At 43.1% G+C, this 18,925-nt stretch overlaps 1 protein-coding gene across 1 annotated transcript in view; it reads right to left on the bottom strand.

Annotated features, from left to right (window-relative positions):
- MORC3 (MORC family CW-type zinc finger 3) overlaps positions 1 to 18,925 on the bottom strand; it is a 192,008-nt gene that overhangs the window by 73,194 nt on the left and 99,889 nt on the right. Inside the window, exons 8-10 of the mRNA XM_030202213.1 lie at positions 11,562 to 11,681; positions 10,763 to 10,860; positions 7,254 to 7,358 (exon numbers count right to left, since the gene is read on the bottom strand). Of these exons, the coding sequence (XP_030058073.1) occupies positions 7,254 to 7,358; positions 10,763 to 10,860; positions 11,562 to 11,681 (323 nt within the window). The remainder of the gene's footprint in view (positions 1 to 7,253; positions 7,359 to 10,762; positions 10,861 to 11,561; positions 11,682 to 18,925) is intronic.

Genomic DNA, 18,925 nt, shown 5'->3' with positions numbered 1-18,925 from the left:
TTCCCTTAAGCAGCAGAATCAAACTATACTCAGGACAGGAGAAATGCCCAAGAGGATGTATCGCATCCCATCTTAGAGAAGGCACACTACATGTGGATGAAATGCTCAAGAAAATCTTTGAGGCAGCCATTAAAGCATGACAAAGTTGCAACTTGAATTTTAGGAACCCTGAGCTACTTCTACTTGAATTTTAACCTGAAGAAAAGAAAGATGTGAATGAAAGATTCAACAGAGAAAGAACAGCCTCCTCTGCATACCACTTGTTAAGATTTGCCAAACTCTCGAGTATACTAAAGAGGGGAGGCAGTTCCAAGACTATAAAAGCATGGCAAAGACATGTTCCTCGATAACTACAGTGCTTAAAGCATAACTGCTCAAAAGCCAAGTCTTAACAGAAAAACTGGGACAGATTTCTTGCACCAGAATCTTTTTTTTTTTTTTGTAACTTTACATATAGGATTTATAAGTAATACCAACTTATTGGGATACAAATGAAATCAAAAAGTAAGAAGGAAATAAAAAAATGAAATATTAGAAATAAATACATTTTCCATCCAAAACTTAGGAAATATGACCCAAGAGCAGTGGCGTACCAAGGGGGGGGTCCGCCCCGGGTGTCAGTGGGTGGGGGGGGGGGGGGGGGGGATCTGCTTCGCTCCCGCTTCTCCCACCCTACCTTTAAAAATTTTTTTGAAGCGTCGTTGCAGGCAGCGCCTCGCGTCTGCCCTGCTGGTAAAAGAAGTAAATCTCTTCGCTTCAAAGTTCGTCGTCGTCGGGCCTCATTATGTCCCGCCCTCCTCTGAGGTAACTTCCTATTTCCGCCAGGGCGGGACATAGTGAGGCCCCACGACGACGAACTTCGAAGCGAAGAGATTTACTTCTTTTACCAGCAGGGCAGATGCAAGGCGCTGCCTGCAACGACGCTTCAAAAAATTTTTTTAAAGATAGGGTGGGAGCAGGAGAGTCGGGTCGGGGTGGGGGGGGGGGGTCCTCAGATGGGAGAGGGGTGTTGTGGGGGTTCTCACATGGGGAGGGGGTTTTCATATGGGAGAAGGGGACTGAGTGGGGAGGGGGTTCTCAGATGGGAGAGGGGTGTTGTGGGGGTTCTAGCATGGGGAGGGGAGGGGGTTTTTATATGGGAGAAGGGGACTGGGGTGGGGAGGGGGTTCTCAGATGGGAGAGGGGTGTTCTGGGGGTTCTTAGATGGGGAGGGGGTTTTCAGATGGGAGAAGGGGACTGGAGTGGGGAGGGGGTTTCCAGATGGGAGAAGGGGACTGGGGTGGGGTGGAGGTTCTCAGATGGGAGAGGAGAGGGGTGTTCTGGGGGTTCTCAGATGGGAGAAGGGGTGGAGAGGGGAGGGGAGGGGTTCTCAGATGGGAGGAGGGGGCTCTCAAATGGGAGAAGGGGGCTGGAACTGGGGTCTAAGAAGGGGTCATAACGGAAAATGGGGCATGCCTGGGTCAGGTGGGAGAATGGGTCGGGCTGAAAAGGGGGGCAAGGCATGTGGATGAAGGGGGCTGAAACTGGGGGCTGAAGGAGGGTAGATGGGATAAGGGGGCTAGTACTGGGACTGGGGGCTGAAAAGGAGACAGGGAGAAGTGGCTGGGGCTGAAGCTCAGGATTGGTGACAGAAAAGGGCTGGGGTTGAAACTGGGGGCTAAAAAGGGGACAGGGAGAAGTGGCTGGGGGCTAAAGCTCGGGACTGGTGGGAGAAAAGGACTGGGGCTGAAAAAAAAGGGGCAGATAGGGGACAGATCCTGGATGGAAGGGGGAGTGAGAGGGAGGCCAGACCCTAGATGGATGGGAGAGGGAGGGCAAATGGTGGATTGAGCGGACAGAGAGAAAGGGCAGTCAGTGGATGGAAGCGATAGAAAGGGCAGAGAGTGAATGGAAGGAGAGAGAGAGACAGGGGCAGAGATAGAGGGCAGATGTAGATGGAAGAGGCAGGGAGAGAGGGCAGACATTGGATGGAGGGGACAGCAGAGAGGGCAGACACTGGATGGCAGAGAGAGAAGAAAGACAGATGCTGGATGGAAGGAAGACAGTGAAAAGAAGATGAGGAAAGCAGAAACCAGAGACAACAAACTGTAAATAAAATATATATTTTTATTTTTTTTGCTTTAGGATAAAGTAGTATTGTAGCTGTGTTAATGTTTATAACAGAACATGTAAACAAGGTAATCTTTTTATTGGACTAATTTTAATACATTTTGGCTAACTTTCGGAGAACAAAACCCCGTTCCTCAGGTCCGGATAGGATATTGTAACAACACTATACTGTATTGACCTGAGGAAGGATGTTTTGGCCTCTGAAAGCTAAATGTATTAGTCCAATAAAATGGTATTATTTTATTTTCTATATTTGTTTTATTTCTATGTGTTAATTTGTAAAGTGGTGATTGGTACTTGTTAGTTTTTTCAAATTTACATCTGCTGTCTTTATGTTTTGCACAGTACTAGGGGACATTTTCTGTTTCTGTGGTGTTGCATTGTATGCAGAGTCTGGCATCTTGGGGGTTCAGTTTAATTTTTGTCTAAATAGAAAGTTTATTATTGCTTATTCTATAGTGGATTAGGGTGTATCTGTGTTTGTGAAAAAGACATGGCTTTCGGTTGGCATTGACTGTGCAAGATGGACAATCTGTGTTATTCTGCCTGGTTTCATTTTACAGTAGGTGAATTCTAGTGCTCACTATAGTGTTTAAGATGCTTTCCTTTTCCTTGTGTGACTTGTAGAAATTACTGCTTATGGTATGCTAGAATTGCTCTATAGGTCCTGAGTGTTTTGTATTCTCGGCATGCCTAGTACTAGATTTTGGAGAGGGGGGTGTTAAAAAATGGCCGGCCCCGGGTGTCAACTACCCTAGGTACGCCACCGCCCAAGAGCAAGAAAATTACTAACCAAAGTTGCTTCTCAGCCCTCCCTGAGCAGTGAACATGTGGGTTACATTAACCTCTTCTTTAGCTTTCAGAAAATCATTTAGTTATTTGGGATGAAAAAATTGAAATGAATTATCCTGAAATACAATTAAACATACACAAGGAAAACACAATACAAAGTTGTCTCCCTAGGCCTATCTGCCAGGAAAACGTGCCTCGTCTGTGTAACCCTAGCTAAATCGGGAAAAAGACAAATTTTAGATACCATAAACAACATATCAAAGTAACTAAAAAAAAAAGTTTCAACATGGTATTACGCTCTGGTTCAAGAGCAAAAGGTAATCACCAAAGTAGTCCTCTGGATCATCATTTCCATCAATGACTCCAGAAAAGAGGTCAAATTTAAATCATCTTCAACATCAGAATCTCTCTACTGGGACATCGAAGGATGAAATATATAAGAAAGATTAAGTCAACTAACCAAAACCACCATGGTTAGTTCAGTGCTATAAGGAAACAGTGTGGGGAGAAAGTGATGCCATCAGGCCAAATGGAAGCAGCTCCTCACCATCACTGGGAAATTAATGTCCATCGGCTAACTTCGGTTACCTTTTTGGCTAAAACATATCCAGTGTACCTGACTGTAACTCACCTTGAGCTACTACTGAAAAAAGGTGTGAACAAAATCTAAATAAATAAATACATGATCTCATAGGCGCAGACTCTGTGGGTGCTCGAGCACCCCCAATATTTGACCTGCCGGAAGTTCCCAGCCAGCCCGACCTGCCCGCCTTCTTCTCCCTCAACAGTCCTCCGCCCTTGCCTTCCTGCATGCTGCCGAGAATTTAAAACTCATCTTACCTCGGGGTCCCAGCAGCAGCAGTGAAAGGCGAGCAGGCTCAGCGCTTCAGCCTTCCCTTCTCTCTCAGCTCTGGTCCCGCCCATGCGGAAACAGGAAATGAGGGCGGGAATAAAAGGGGAATGGCCAAAGGTATTAATGGCTCACCAACTGCAGAAGTCACAAGAAATCACAGAGGCCATATGGCACATCCCAACGCTCAGAATCCACCAATTCCTCAAATTATCCAGGCCCTGCTATATCCAGTGTACGCAACCTTTAGAACATCAGCACTGTATCACTTGAGAGTTAGGGACAAGATAAAAGTCTGCTTCCAGAATGATTCCAGCTAGGAGTACTATTATTCACTGCAACAGAGATTCCTCATCCCTAGAATGGTGGTCTCTATGAAACCTGTTGGAGCTTAGTCATCCCTCAAGAAGGCTGGCAGTTCCTCACTTCCTCAGATACCAAAAATAGAGTGTAGACTTGCTTGCAAAGCAGCTCACTCCGCTTGAATCAGAACCTGAATAGCTTGATAAAAAGGGAAGGTCTTGCAGGCTCTCAGATCTTCTCCATGGTGGGTTCTCTCACCAAGGGAGAAAACAATTACAATGCTCAAGGACTCCAGAGTAGAGGAATTAACCAAGTGAAGCTTTACTCTCCATAAGAGTGAAAATAGTGAAGGACCAATCCTTACGGACAGTGGATGCATATGCTCCTCTAGTAGGGATTCAACTCTAGATGCTAGAGACTACACAGACTGCAAATCTTGATCAAGCAGCATTCAGTAGAAATCAAAGCCTTCTCTTGTTATGCCACCAAGTAATCTAGAGTTGGAAATTGAAAGAGAGGACTGTTACTCTCTGAGCTACCTCAGAGTACTATCATAAAAGGGACTTGAGAAAGTCCACCCAAATTCCGAGGATAATGAAATTCCTGTCCTCATGTATTCTTGTCAGACTACTAACAAACTATGAGAGGCCCCTTTCCATTAACAGGGCCTTCCTTTAAGAATTAGCGACAAAAGTAGGTTGGCAGACTCTTCTGGTAAATACTCAAGACCAAAATTACTTCAGAAGCCTGCCTAAGACACCTGCTCTTCCTGCACTAATACCCGCAACCTTTGGTATTGTTTCATGGTCAGCACTTCAAACAAGAGTGCGGATACCAAAAAATCCACTGACTGCACTAAGCATGGTCTGCCAAGGGCGCCCTCCGAAATGCATCCCAAGGATCACCTCAGGTGTGTGGGCTTAATTGCTACACTAGCCTGTGGCTATGGCCTTAATGCTGCTCCTAATAGCAAAGGAAAGTGTCTGCAACCCCTGGGCCAGTCATATGAAAAGATGGCAGCAGAGTCGCTCCTCCACCCCCCCAATTACTAATGGTGCTGGTGGAAGACATCACCTGCAACTGCACACCCAAAAATATAGATTTGCTCAGGGCTCTTACTGGCTTTAGATTTAAATGTTAGAAACAAACTGAAGGAAAAGAAACCAACTGGAAGGGGGGAAGGGAATCAAATTCTCCTATGTTATCCTCTTCTGCCAAGGTCTGCATCCTAAAGCACACCCTGCAAATTACTTCAGGCATATGTGCCGAGCCAGAGGGAAAGACCCGTCTAGAAGTCTGAAAGAAGCACAGCTGCTGGCCAAATCACTTGTCCTCTAATCTAAGTTCCCTCAGGCCTAAAAGAAAGGAAATCATCCCCCCTCCCCACACAGGTGGCATACTCCCACGTGTTTTCACTACCCACTTGTGCAGCCTGAAACAAACACTGTAGAGTTCTTCTGAAGTAGAGAGTTGCACGGAGACAGAAATCTTACCCATCCCCGCCCGTCCCTGCTGGAATCTTACCCGTCCCCACCCATCCCCACTGAAATCTTACCCATCCCCGCAAAAATTTAAACCATCCCAACCCGTCCCCGCAAGAATTTAACCCATCCCCACCCATCCCCGTAAGAATTTAAAAGTACATAAAAGAAAGTTCCAGTCAGCTCCCTCAGTCTCTTTCTGGATTTGAGCCACAGCACTGTAGGCAAGGAAGGAACGGAAGTTGGAACTTGGAACACTCTGGTGTGCACATGTAAGATTTGTCTCTGATCCATTGGCAGTGGGTGCTGAGAGGCCGCCACATGCACGCGCCAGTAGGTCAGGTGACATCTGATTCTCGTGCCTGTGTCAGAGCTGAGGTCTGTGCACCAGCCTGGGAGCAAAGAGGATTAATAGTAACATAGTAAGTGACAGCAAATAGACCTGAACGGTCCATCCACTCTGCCCAATAGTCACACTCATGATCAATTCATCATTAAATCAACGAGTGTGATATTACATACTTGATTATGGTCTTTCTTTCGTGTTTCTGGAACAAAGACCACAGAAGTCTATCTGGCCCCATCCTTATGTTCCAACTGCTGGAGTTGCCATCGAAGCCCACTCCAGCCTATTCATGTTCTCATTTGTGGGACACAGACCGTAAAAGTCTGTCCAGCACTGTCCTCATGTTCCAGCCACTGAAGTTGCTGTCTAAGCCCTTTCCAGCCCATCCTACACCAGATTGCCATGTATGAGACACAGACCATACAAGTCTGCCAGGTATCAGCCCTAGTTCATCACAGCCAGAGTCGCCATCTAAGCGTCACTTGCCACATCCACACACATGCAGCCATTTAAGGTTAGCTTTTATATAACTTCCATTTTCTAATTAGAGATCCTCTGTGTTCATCCCACGCCTTTTTGAATTCCGTCATCATTTGTGACTCTACCACCTCCTTAATGGAAGACTTTCCACATTTATGCTGTTAAAGCAAGGAAGAAGAGGAGGAGGAGGAGGAGACAGCACTCAAATACATTGGTATTCGGTAGATGAGAGGCTGGTGCAGGTGCAGCTTACACTTCCACGGGAAGCCCACAGAACTGCCTCCGTCCCCGCGGGAACCCCGCAGAACTGCTTCCATCCCCGCGGGAACCCCGCAGGAACTGCCTCCGTCCCTGCGGAAATCCCACGGGTTCCGCGGGATTCCCGCGGGGACGGAAGCCATGCAGCTCTCTATTCTGAAGGCTTGAGGTGAGGAAGCAACTTCCCACTCAATTATTTAAACAACTTTTGGGGGAAGGAAGAAAACAGCAGTGAACAAGGAAGGGAAAGGAGGGGTGAGCTAGAAGAACACAGACTCCTCCAGATATTATCCTTGTTTCAGATCAAATTAAGGGTTCTTATTACAGAGCTGCTTCTAGCATGGCAAATTGCAACGAAGACCATTCAATTCCTATGAGCGTCGTCACATTTGCCACAGGGGAATCACTAGTGCAGCCCTAAGTTTGCTATATGTCCTGTGGGTTTTTTTTTTAATTTCTCTTTATTTTGTTTTTGAGCTTAAAACCTCAAGTGAGGTACCCCTCTGCTCAACTGATGCTCAATTCTCCAACTACTTTTATTTCAGAAGATGTATACCATAACAAAGACTGTTTAATGATCATTTGAATTCTTAAGGAAAAATAACCTATAGGGATTTTCCATGGTCTCACTTACTCTACTTCCTCGATTGGTATATTCATTGCTTCATCCTTACATTTTTTCAACTTCATTTCATTCCAGTAGTCATTCAGTTTCTCTCCCAGTGCCGCCATAGTAAGTCTAAAAAGAAAGCAAAACATGCCTTCTTCATAAACATGGGGTATATTTTGCTGTGTGGAACTAATTGCAAAAAAAATGACTTCATGTTTCCAGCATTATTAATTGCACAAAACTGCTTACTATGAACTCTGACATAAGAATCTCTGATGACTTATACATTTGAATACGCCTCATTACTACATCAGTCTCTTTATACAACTTAACAGCGAAATATGGTTCAGGTTGGAGTTTTGGAATGACACTGCTTCTCTTATTATTTATCATTTATCAAATTTGATATACCACCTTTAGGGGAGAAAACCCAAAGCTCTTCAGGAATACAGAATGTGGTTTGGCACCATCGTGCAATGAGTTCTCAATGTACTCTGACAATGCAACACATTTTTTTTTATGTACAATACTTTTTGATACAAGTACTTCTCTATCTTAAACATGCCTTGGAGATGTGATGATTACGATCCATAGCTTTACTTTTTTTCCTGGGCCACCTAAGGGCTCTTAACAACTGCTATTAACACATCTTATCTGCTTTTTTACTTGTTTCAGTTTGTGTCCCCTTTACAGACTTGTTTGTTAAAAATTGTAAGTTGACAGAAAATCCCTCTTTTATATAAATATATTTTTATTTATTGGGGATTTATTAACCACCTTTATGGAGAGATTCACCCAAGGCAGTGTACAGCAGGTACAGTTTAACTTAAAACTTACAATTTGGTTAACAGCATAACAACAGTAAAAATGACCAAATAAAAACAAATACAATAAACGAGGTAAACTTGAAAATAGTAAATTGAAACCTAATAGGACTACCATGAAACAGTATCAAAAATATTCACATTTAACAGCACTGAAATTCAAATATTTGAGATGTGATGCCAGCATAACACTAATGAAACACCTAATAAGCACACATTATTTATGACATTTATACCCCACATTTTCCAGTATAATTTCGAGTTCAATATGGCTAAGAAGCTAAAAAGAAGTCATTACAAAATATGAAACAAAATACATAAACCCACAAATATCAACCAATAAGGAAAGAATTGTAAATATATAAAGCATTCAATAATAAAGCATAATGGGGAGAATGGAAAGGGGAGATCAGGCACCAGGATCAAATGACAGAAAAGTTTTGAAAAGAAAAGGTTTCAAAAACTTATGAAAAACCAAATCATGTCAGGATCTTATATTTTTCAGCAAGGAATTCCACCATTTAATACCTTGGCATGAAAAAGTAGCTTAATATATAGAGTTGTAAACTACTTTCTTACAGGTAGGAAGATGAAGACGCAGGTAGTCTCTTGCACCAAAAATTGAATTGTGAGAAGGCAAAGTAACAAGGGGCAACATATAGTCAGAGGCAATACCATACAAAATCTGAAATATGAGAGCACTGAGTTTGAATACAATCCAGAGATGATATGTTAATGCTTTTCTACAATGTACAGTGGTGGAAATAAGTATTTGATCCCTTGCTGATTTTGTAAGTTTGCCCACTGACAAAGACATGAGCAGCCCATAATTGAAGGGTAGGTTATTGGTAACAGTGAGAGATAGCACATCACAAATTAAATCCGGAAAATCACATTGTGGAAAGTATATGAATTTATTTGCATTCTGCAGAGGGAAATAAGTATTTGATCCCCCACCAACCAGTAAGAGATCTGGCCCCTACAGACCAGGTAGATGCTCCAAATCAACTCGTTACCTGCATGACAGACAGCTGTCGGCAATGGTCACCTGTATGAAAGACACCTGTCCACAGACTCAGTGAATCAGTCAGACTCTAACCTCTACAAAATGGCCAAGAGCAAGGAGCTGTCTAAGGATGTCAGGGACAAGATCATACACCTGCACAAGGCTGGAATGGGCTACAAAACCATCAGTAAGACGCTGGGCGAGAAGGAGACAACTGTTGGTGCCATAGTAAGAAAATGGAAGAAGTACAAAATGACTGTCAATCGACAAAGATCTGGGGCTCCACGCAAAATCTCACCTCGTGGGGTATCCTTGATCATGAGGAAGGTTAGAAATCAGCCTACAACTACAAGGGGGGAACTTGTCAATGATCTCAAGGCAGCTGGGACCACTGTCACCACGAAAACCATTGGTAACACATTACGACATAACGGATTGCAATCCTGCAGTGCCCGCAAGGTCCCCCTGCTCCGGAAGGCACATGTGACGGCCCGTCTGAAGTTTGCCAGTGAACACCTGGATGATGCCGAGAGTGATTGGGAGAAGGTGCTGTGGTCAGATGAGACAAAAATTGAGCTCTTTGGCATGAACTCAACTCGCCGTGTTTGGAGGAAGAGAAATGCTGCCTATGACCCAAAGAACACCGTCCCCACTGTCAAGCATGGAGGTGGAAATGTTATGTTTTGGGGGTGTTTCTCTGCTAAGGGCACAGGACTACTTCACCGCATCAATGGGAGAATGGATGGGGCCATGTACCGTACAATTCTGAGTGACAACCTCCTTCCCTCCGCCAGGGCCTTAAAAATGGGTCGTGGCTGGGTCTTCCAGCACGACAATGACCCAAAACATACAGCCAAGGCAACAAAGGAGTGGCTCAGGAAGAAGCACATTAGGGTCATGGAGTGGCCTAGCCAGTCACCAGACCTTAATCCCATTGAAAACTTATGGAGGGAGCTGAAGCTGCGAGTTGCCAAGCGACAGCCCAGAACTCTTAATGATTTAGAGATGATCTGCAAAGAGGAGTGGACCAAAATTCCTCCTGACATGTGTGCAAACCTCATCATCAACTACAGAAGACGTCTGACCGCTGTGCTTGCCAACAAGGGTTTTGCCACCAAGTATTAGGTCTTGTTTGCCAGAGGGATTAAATACTTATTTCCCTCTGCAGAATGCAAATAAATTCATATACTTTCCACAATGTGATTTTCCGGATTTAATTTGTGATGTGCTATCTCTCACTGTTACCAATAACCTACCCTTCAATTATGGGCTGCTCATGTCTTTGTCAGTGGGCAAACTTACAAAATCAGCAAGGGATCAAATACTTATTTCCACCACTGTAGCTTACCATGTAGCCAAGGAGCCATATGCAGATATATAGATGGGGACAACATGGGTAGTAGTATAGAGTCAGTTGGGATAAAGAGATGAGTGGCTGAACTCAAGGCAAGTTGTTTCTACAGTTAAACAAAATATAAGCAACTGGTCTAACCTACAGTGTGTGTAGCAAACTAGTACAGGTGCAGAGTGGCATATGGTCAGTCCCTATGTATTAAAGGATTGGGAAAAGAGCCAGGCTTTTACCTGCTTCCTGAAGTATCACCAACACTATGGCAATAAACACAATGAACTCTCTAACATAAAATAAGAACCCTTATAATCACCAAAGGCACCCTTCATGAAAGGTAAGTATTCAAATTTACCTGTATTCATTGGTATAATCAAAGTCTTGCTTATTGTGGGTTGGCTTTAAGAAGTTGCACTCTATTACTCCAACAACACCAACACCCATGTTGTTAGCCTGAAAAAGTATAGAGAGAAAGCACAATCTCAAATTATATCAAAAATATCAAACCTTCAGATGCAAGAACACAAAAGTATACAGGATACACCAATTTACCATTTCAACACATTTGTCATCTGCAATATCCAAAACTTACAGGCAGCCTTAAACAAGATATAAAACATTCCTTCTGATCAGTCATCCAGCTCTCCATCATGTCCCCATCAGACCATAACTGAAATGCTTTTTCCCATTCGTATATGTACTATTATCTTTTGTTCATTTTGTATGGCTTTGAGAAAAGGGCTTTTAGCCCCTGATAGCTAGTCAAACATGTATTTAGTCCAATAAAAAGGTAACACTTTACATTCTTCTGGTTTTATTTCTATATTTTCAAACGGACTAATGTGGCAACCACAGTGATCCAGTACTTTCCCTAACAAGCTCAAAGAAAGCTTTGTTAGCAATCTTCTGCTCAAAATGTGTAAATCTAAGTAGGCATAAAGAGCAACCTTATTGCTTCCCTTACCCCCTAGGATCATCAGTGATAATGATTCCCCCATCACTAGCAGCCTAAGCTATTCTGAGGAGCAAACATTATCTCCAGTCAAAACTGGCTGCTGGGTAGTGTGAAATCAGCTTAACTCATCTATCACATTCTCTACAGAACAGCACATGTTCTCAGAGAAACAATCTCTTCTCCAAACTGAAAAGCTTACCTTTAGCTGGCAGCCAACCCGTTCATAAGCTTTGATGAGTCTGTTTTTGTGGTACATCATTATCCCATAATGCTCTTTGTTTCGACAGTTATATCCAAATGTGATTTTTACAGTTTTAGGCTCAAAATCTTAAGGAAAACAGCTTACAAAGAACAGCTATACCAAACTCAGAATGCAACATTATGCAAAAGCATAGCAATCTATCTACATAATCAAATATTTAATTAACACTAATATACAGTCCTGCAAACATGCTCTCAATGACACATGGGCCTGACTCAATTTTCCTATAGACACAATGGGAGAAATGCCTTCAAGTGAATCAGGACTCTTTCACTTCCGTAAACACTCAGTGAAATATTGCTATTTTACTTTTAATACTTGTCTGCCACATATTAAATAGCTACCAGTGCTCGTTCATGCGCAAAAATTACTACAAAGAATTATGGCTTGACACCAGAAGGGAGAGGGGGCTGAGTGTGTAGCCACAAGGCAATCTTTTATGTTCATTTACACAACAGAATGAACTATAAAATGATACCAAAAAACACTATCCTGAACAGGGACTGATTTCTTAAAAGTGACCATGCTTTAGGCTCCAGAAACAAAACCACTAATTGGGAATGCACAAATCTAAACAATAAAAAATCCACAAGTGCAAAGGAGTATAAGATGCAACACCTCACAAAATTTAAAATATACGTGTAATAAGACTAGTGGCATAGCTAGAAGGCAATTTTTGGGTGGGCCAACGGGTTGGATGGGTGGACACTAGAGAAACACCTGCCGCCCGATGCACCCATGCCCTGCCCACGGCCCTACCCCTACCACACACCTACCTCACTCCCAATAAATTCAATGGGAGAAGCAGTGCCTCAGTGGCTGCAGGCCACATTTAGAGCTAGGGGAACTACAAGAGCGTGCACTCTTCATCCTCCACTGAGCCACAGTGAAAGTATTCATTCTGCTGTCCTCAAAAACCTGCTACAGATGAATAAATTTGCTTTCTCTGAAGACAAGCAGGACATTATGTTCTCACTTATGGGAATCTCAAGCTACCAGGCTGTCCAAAATACTAAAAAGGGGAAAAATTACCAGGCCTGCAACAACCAAGGCCCAATGACAAAGTAACAAATGTAACGAGTATGACTTTTTTTTTATTTTTTATTTTTGTGGTGGTGGGAGGGGTGAGACAGCCTGTAACAGAAATAAATGGGCCTAGGGAGTGGAGGTGGGGTGGATTCTACACCCCCAAATAAGTTCTGAAGGACTGTCTGACCAAACCGGCTGTTGTGTCATGAATCTTGTTCAAAACCACCTTATGGAGAAATGAAGGTACTGACCTAAGCACCGCCTTTTCCCTGTACAAAAAACTCAGGAAGGGCTTTCTACAAGCTGTGGCCTACAATTCGGAAAGCCTTTGAATAGAATATATGGTGTTTTCAAGAAAAAAAAATAAAATATTTAAATTAAGCTTGCTTTTTTGAAGTAGGCTGTGAAAACTTTAAGGCTGTTTATAGTTACTCTGCATGCTGTTTTAGATTTTTTAAATTTGCAATTTCTCAATTTGTATTTTGTATTTATAATCATTACTTTTTATTTTTTAAATTTTTTTTTAGAGATGCATTTCGATTAAAATTTGTAATCGCCAGGGGCTACAAGAAACCAAGCTCGCTGTGCTATTTGAGTTTTTCCTTTTTGGGTCTGTCTTGTTGTTCTCTCCATAAACAGATTTGAAATAAAATTTGTAATCACAATTAATCGGGCGATTAATAGCATGATTAATGGCATGTTTTGTTTTTTTCCCCTGCTACGGCTACTTGGGACTCTAGGTAATGGAGGGTTAAGTGACTTACCCAGAGTCACAAGAAGCTGCAGTGGGAAAAAACAATAAACATACCTTTAATCAGGCGATTAATCACAACTAAAATTTTAATCAAAACGCAGCACAAATTTCATGCAATTTTTGATGTCTTGGGGTCTATCATTGATTCTGATGTTATTTTGACAAATTATTTATGTCTTACAGAACACACAAAACAAATTGTGAGATTGCTCTTCACAGTAAAAATCAGCTGTGTTTTTACTTTTGGAATTTTATATGCAGTTTTTAAGTTGAAACTACATACTGATGATGCAATTTTTAAAAATCTCTTCTGTTTTTTTTTTGTTTGTTTGTTTTTTTTTAAGGCAGCTAAATTTGAACATTTTTTTTTAGCACTTCATGGTCATGTGACCATAGTTGGTGCATAAGCTTGACTGTTTAGCAAGCCAGATTTCTACTTCTCATTTATGTGGATGGCTGGAATTGCTGTTTGGTAAGTTAGCAGTAAAAGGTGTATACTTTGTTTTAAGTTATTTTTAGACTATTTTAATGTTTCAATTTTGCTTTTAATGTTTGGTTTTTTTTTTTTTTAATGAACCTGGGAATTTTATGAAGGAAATATATTGGCTTTTGATTTCCTTCTAGCTCCCTACTATTTACATTAAATCTGATTATGTTTATTGATTATGATTTTTCCTTTTACGTTTAAATATTTTTATTGGTGCAGAAAATAAACAAACACAATATTGTCTTTGTAAAAACACTCCATACACCACTAAAGCCATGTCATATTGGTAAAATACAACTCAGTACAAATAAATTTTTGCTTTTCCCCTCCTCCCGCATTGGTATGTATTTACTCTTAATTTCCTCATTTGATTATTGATTTTATATACATGTATTTGTCTAAAGATTTTTATAATTTGGCTTATTAATACTATACATGTTTGATATTTTTTAACAAACTAGTTTGTGTTTTAAATGCATGCTTGTATTCAATTAATTTTTTGTGTTGACTTAACAGTATCCCTTGAAGCAGTCCAGTAGTGAGCAAAACATAACCACTTTGGGCTTTGTACATTTGAGAACTTTATGTAGTTTTTATTTCAATTAATGACTATAATCTTCATGCAATCTGCATGTTTGATCTGCTGTTATCTCCAGTTGATTTCCCTTAAAGGGCAACTTACTGAGAAGAATCTTGGAAGTAACATCTACTGACCAATTCCTAAACCACAAGCACCTCCTATTCACAATTATCAAGGAAATATTCTTAGCAGATAGTCAAATTACATCACACATAATGCTCTGCCAGGTTAAGCTGCACTCAATTCAATCAATGAGGGAACAGGCAACTCTGTCATCTCAAGATGGGAAGCATTAACTGCAAGACATTCCAAACACCTGAGATTTGTCCTAGCTACATAGCCACCACAGACTGCTACTTGCAAAGCTAAGGCCGAAACTTTGAAAGCCTGCATCAAAAGGGTTTCCATCCTAAGGTCTAGCGGATCCTTTAGCACCACCCAATCTTCTACTGGAATTGTGGTGGTCTTACGTTACCACTGATACCACGGGATCTACCCTATGCAAGTGGAGCTTCTCCTTGTCAGTAAGAGGATACAACTTTGCCATAGACTGAGACAGTGAGCATTCATGACATCCTACTGCACCGAGATAATGTTCTGCACTGCCTGATGAACAGGAAGGAATTCTTATGGATCCTCACTAAAAGCAGATCCTGAGGAACCATGAGAGCCTGCTGTTCCACTGAAAACTTTAAAACAAAATATACCTGCAAAAAGAAGGAAACTAACTCATCCCAATGAAATATAAGAAACCACAGATGGATCCTCCCCCTGGAGGAACCTGTTCAGCATCTGGATCCATAGATGATCTCACCTCCAGAACTGGAAAACCACCGAAGCTGCCTTCTCTCGCTATCAGAGAAGACAGCTGCAGTCTAATGGCCACACTCCTCAGAGTCCCTAAAACCTCTGGTAATCACTATAGGAAGGGACCCAAACCTGACGTCCTGACCAAGGCAAAAAGCCTTATGTACGACCAAAACAAACTCCACAGAAAGAAGTACCTTGAGTTCCTGCATCCAGAGCTTAGGCAGTGTTGGGCAACAGAACTGGGAAATCATCTTACAGCAGAGCTGTAACAGCAGTATCGAGCATGGCAGTGGTTCCCACCAAAACTATCACCTGGCACCTCGGTGAGAATCTCACCTGCAGCCCCTCAATCAAAGGAAGTGGTTCTCTGTGCAAACCACCAAATCATCCGCTCACATCCATAATAATCTATATATTGAGATTAGGCCAATGTGGAATGCCTTATACGACTTTGCTCCCTTTGTGGCAGGGACCCTGGTCTGAGTTTTCTCTGACAACATGACAGCGGTAGCTTATATCAACAAGCAGGGTGGGGCCCACAGTTGTCCAGTGGTGGTGGACGCAGCCTCCATCATGAGCTGGCTGGAGAAAAGGTTTCTCTGCTTGTGGAGGTGGACTTTCTCAGCAGGCATTCCTTGAACCCAGGAGAAAGGGAGATATCCCAGCCAGGGGTTTCAGCTGATAATGGGCCAGTGGGGTTCTCTGATTCTGGACTTGATGGTGATGAAAAGGAATGCCAAAGTGCCTAAGTTCTTCAGCCGGTGGAAAGAACCGGGCTCAATGATCGATACCCTACTGCAGCCCTGGCCGGAGACATCTACTGTATGTCTTTCTTCCTTAGCCCATGGTAGGCCAGGTGTTGAAAAGGATCGTACTGCACCAGGGTCAAATAATCCTCGTAGCCATGGATCGGTGGCGGAGGCCATGGTACGCAGACCTGATTCGACTGATGGACAGGGGGTCATCTCCATCTTCTACAGGTACATGGCCGACTGAAGCAAGGTCAGGTGCTCATGGTGCAAAGAATTTATGGTGGCCTGATCCTTGCCTACCTTGATTCCCTTTCGACAAGAAGACTGCAAGGAGCGACAGGCGGGAGAACTCCAATTTGTAACATTCTGTAAGAATATCCAGAACCCACTGGTCTGACGTAATTTTGGCTCACTCCTCCCGAAACTCCTGAAGATGTTCTCACACCAGAGGAAAAGAAGAGTGGACCAACCTCACATCATTGTGAAGCTCTGGAGGCATTGGGAACTCTATCTGACTGATAGTAGGACTTCCTGTTTGCACAAAAGGAAGATTGGTGTGCCTGAAAGTGGGACTTCTGACCACATTGCTGATGACCAGGCCAGTACTGACTGCTATCTCGAAATTGAGATTGAGAGCTCCCTGATGAAAGACAACCAGAGGCTTTCGGCTTATCCTCCAGCAACCGCTATTGCTTAGTTTCTCCCAGTTCTTTCACCAAGTTACTGAGATCTTCTCCAAATAGGCACTTGCCCCAAAAGGGCAGTTTAACTAGACATTACTGATGCTGCATCCACTGCCTAATGCTGCAACCAGAGTTGATGATGTACCGTGATAGCCAAAGACACACTGCGGGGGCCATAATCCATAACATGTCATAAAGAGCATCCACCAAATAGGCCAACTCCACTTCCAGCTGGGCATTATGGCGCCTGTCTTGTGTTGCCACTTCAAGCATGCTCTTGCCACGAACATACCGTATACTGTCGCTTGAAGGCCCAAAGAGGCCACTTAAAAGGCTTGCTTCAGCGAGCCTCCTGTAGGTCTTTTAAGGCAGTCAATGCCCCCTTCCACCAACAAGGTTGTGTTCTTAGTCACCACCAACCAGGGAGTCCACCCTGGTATAGCTGCAATTTATTTTTCTCCTCCAGAACTAATGAGTTGTGGCTCAACCCCACATCCAATGAGATCCATTCTGCTGTAATCAGGTCCTGAACGACTAGATGCATTGGGAAGGCCTTGGAAGGACCTCTAAGACGAAGATGGAACTCCCGACGCTGAAGCAGAAGGCTCCTCAATGGAAAGCACTGCCAGTGCCTCAGAAATAAAAGAGTAATCTCAGTACTTTTGGATCATTTCCCTCCTCTAACGGCTCCTTCAATGATGGCTCCTCTGAATAGACTGAGGATATATCAGATAAGAAGGGAGAAGCAGAGATAGCCTCATCTGCCCACTCCTGGAGATCTAAATGAGATCTCCTAGGAGCCAGAGCAGCAGCAGGGCGAGAAGCTGGAACACCCTGCAGCAACTCTGACTGTCCATACTTCACACCTGGTGTAAAGCAATATAAACTCTAGAAAAAACAAAGATCCCAATGGTGGCTGTGCTCTGCGTGTGATCAGCCAGAGCCTGCTCTTCACTGCCAGTCGGCCCTGACAAAACGGCACCCGTTCTCTTGCTCTCCTGCATCAGAATACACACCAGCCCTACCAGAGAGCACGAAGACCCCTGGCATATTCAGATGTCATGCCAAATCTGAGGATTTGCTGCCGTCGACCGTTTCCTATGCATCCTGTAGAATTCTCAGTTTGCACACACTGCAACACCCTGACATCAGCTGGAAGGTCCCACAGCGGGATCGCCACTTAACTGCCTTTGCAGGATTCACCATTCACCCTGTCAAAAGCGCAGCACAATGTGTCTCAAATGGTGAATCAGGATCCTTCCCCTGCACCAAATAGATATTGCAGCACTCCAAACAGTTCAGAGTCAAACTTTAGTCAGACTTACCACTGCCAGCTGATCCTCCCAAGCTCACAGTCTTAGCACAGATGAGAAAGCTCAGGACTGATACTCTGTCCCATACTCTCCAGCAAACTTTTTTTTAAGGTTGTTGTCCTGAAAAAGGAGAGCTCCCCAGGAAACAGGGGATGGTGAAGGAAGGGAATAAGTAAATTTGAAGGGCACCACAGACAGGGATCTGATGACCTCCAGATATGACTGCAGACTTAAGCCACCCACAAGGCTCAACTGAGGACCAGCTGACCAACTAGACCAAGAACAAAGCACTCAGAACCAGAGGCCAAAAAGTGTGTCCATCCACCTGCTGGAGATAGAAAATACTGAAGAGTTAGACTGGAAGCCAAGAGTAATATGTCCTATAGCTCAGTTTTAAGTTCTCTATCTTCACACAACTATACCACAGGTTCTAAAATAGTGGGAAGCTGCATAATGAAAGGAAGGGTTTAGGGTCCCCTTCCAAAAGATGGAGAACTTGTTTGCTGTCACTCTATACAGGAGTTCTGTGCTGACACTGACTCTCCCCAATGACCAATCCACTCCTGCTCTCAGGTTTGTCATTTTTTTTTTTGGGGGGGGGGGGGGGGGGGGTCCTCTGCAACTCAAAGAATTGCTGACACACAAAGGGAAAACAAAACAAATCAGGAACTGTCAAACTTGCAAACAGAATTAATGCTGTCTTCCAATAAAGTCACTATAAACAGCACAACAACAATGAAAATGAGCAGGTATGATAATCAGACTATATGGGATCTGGACTGGCTAGCCAGACCAATCCAAACACATGGGCCCTGGTGTACTGACTGACTCGTCTGTCATTTGAATCACAGATTAATCATGTTATTAAATATTTCTCCCATAAATTTTTGCAA

Source organism: Microcaecilia unicolor, chromosome 4 (assembly GCF_901765095.1).
Source record: "Microcaecilia unicolor chromosome 4, aMicUni1.1, whole genome shotgun sequence".
Lineage (NCBI taxonomy): Eukaryota > Metazoa > Chordata > Amphibia > Gymnophiona > Siphonopidae > Microcaecilia > Microcaecilia unicolor.
Note: the sequence above shows the minus strand (reverse complement) of the source record. Positions and strands in the feature narration are given on the sequence as shown.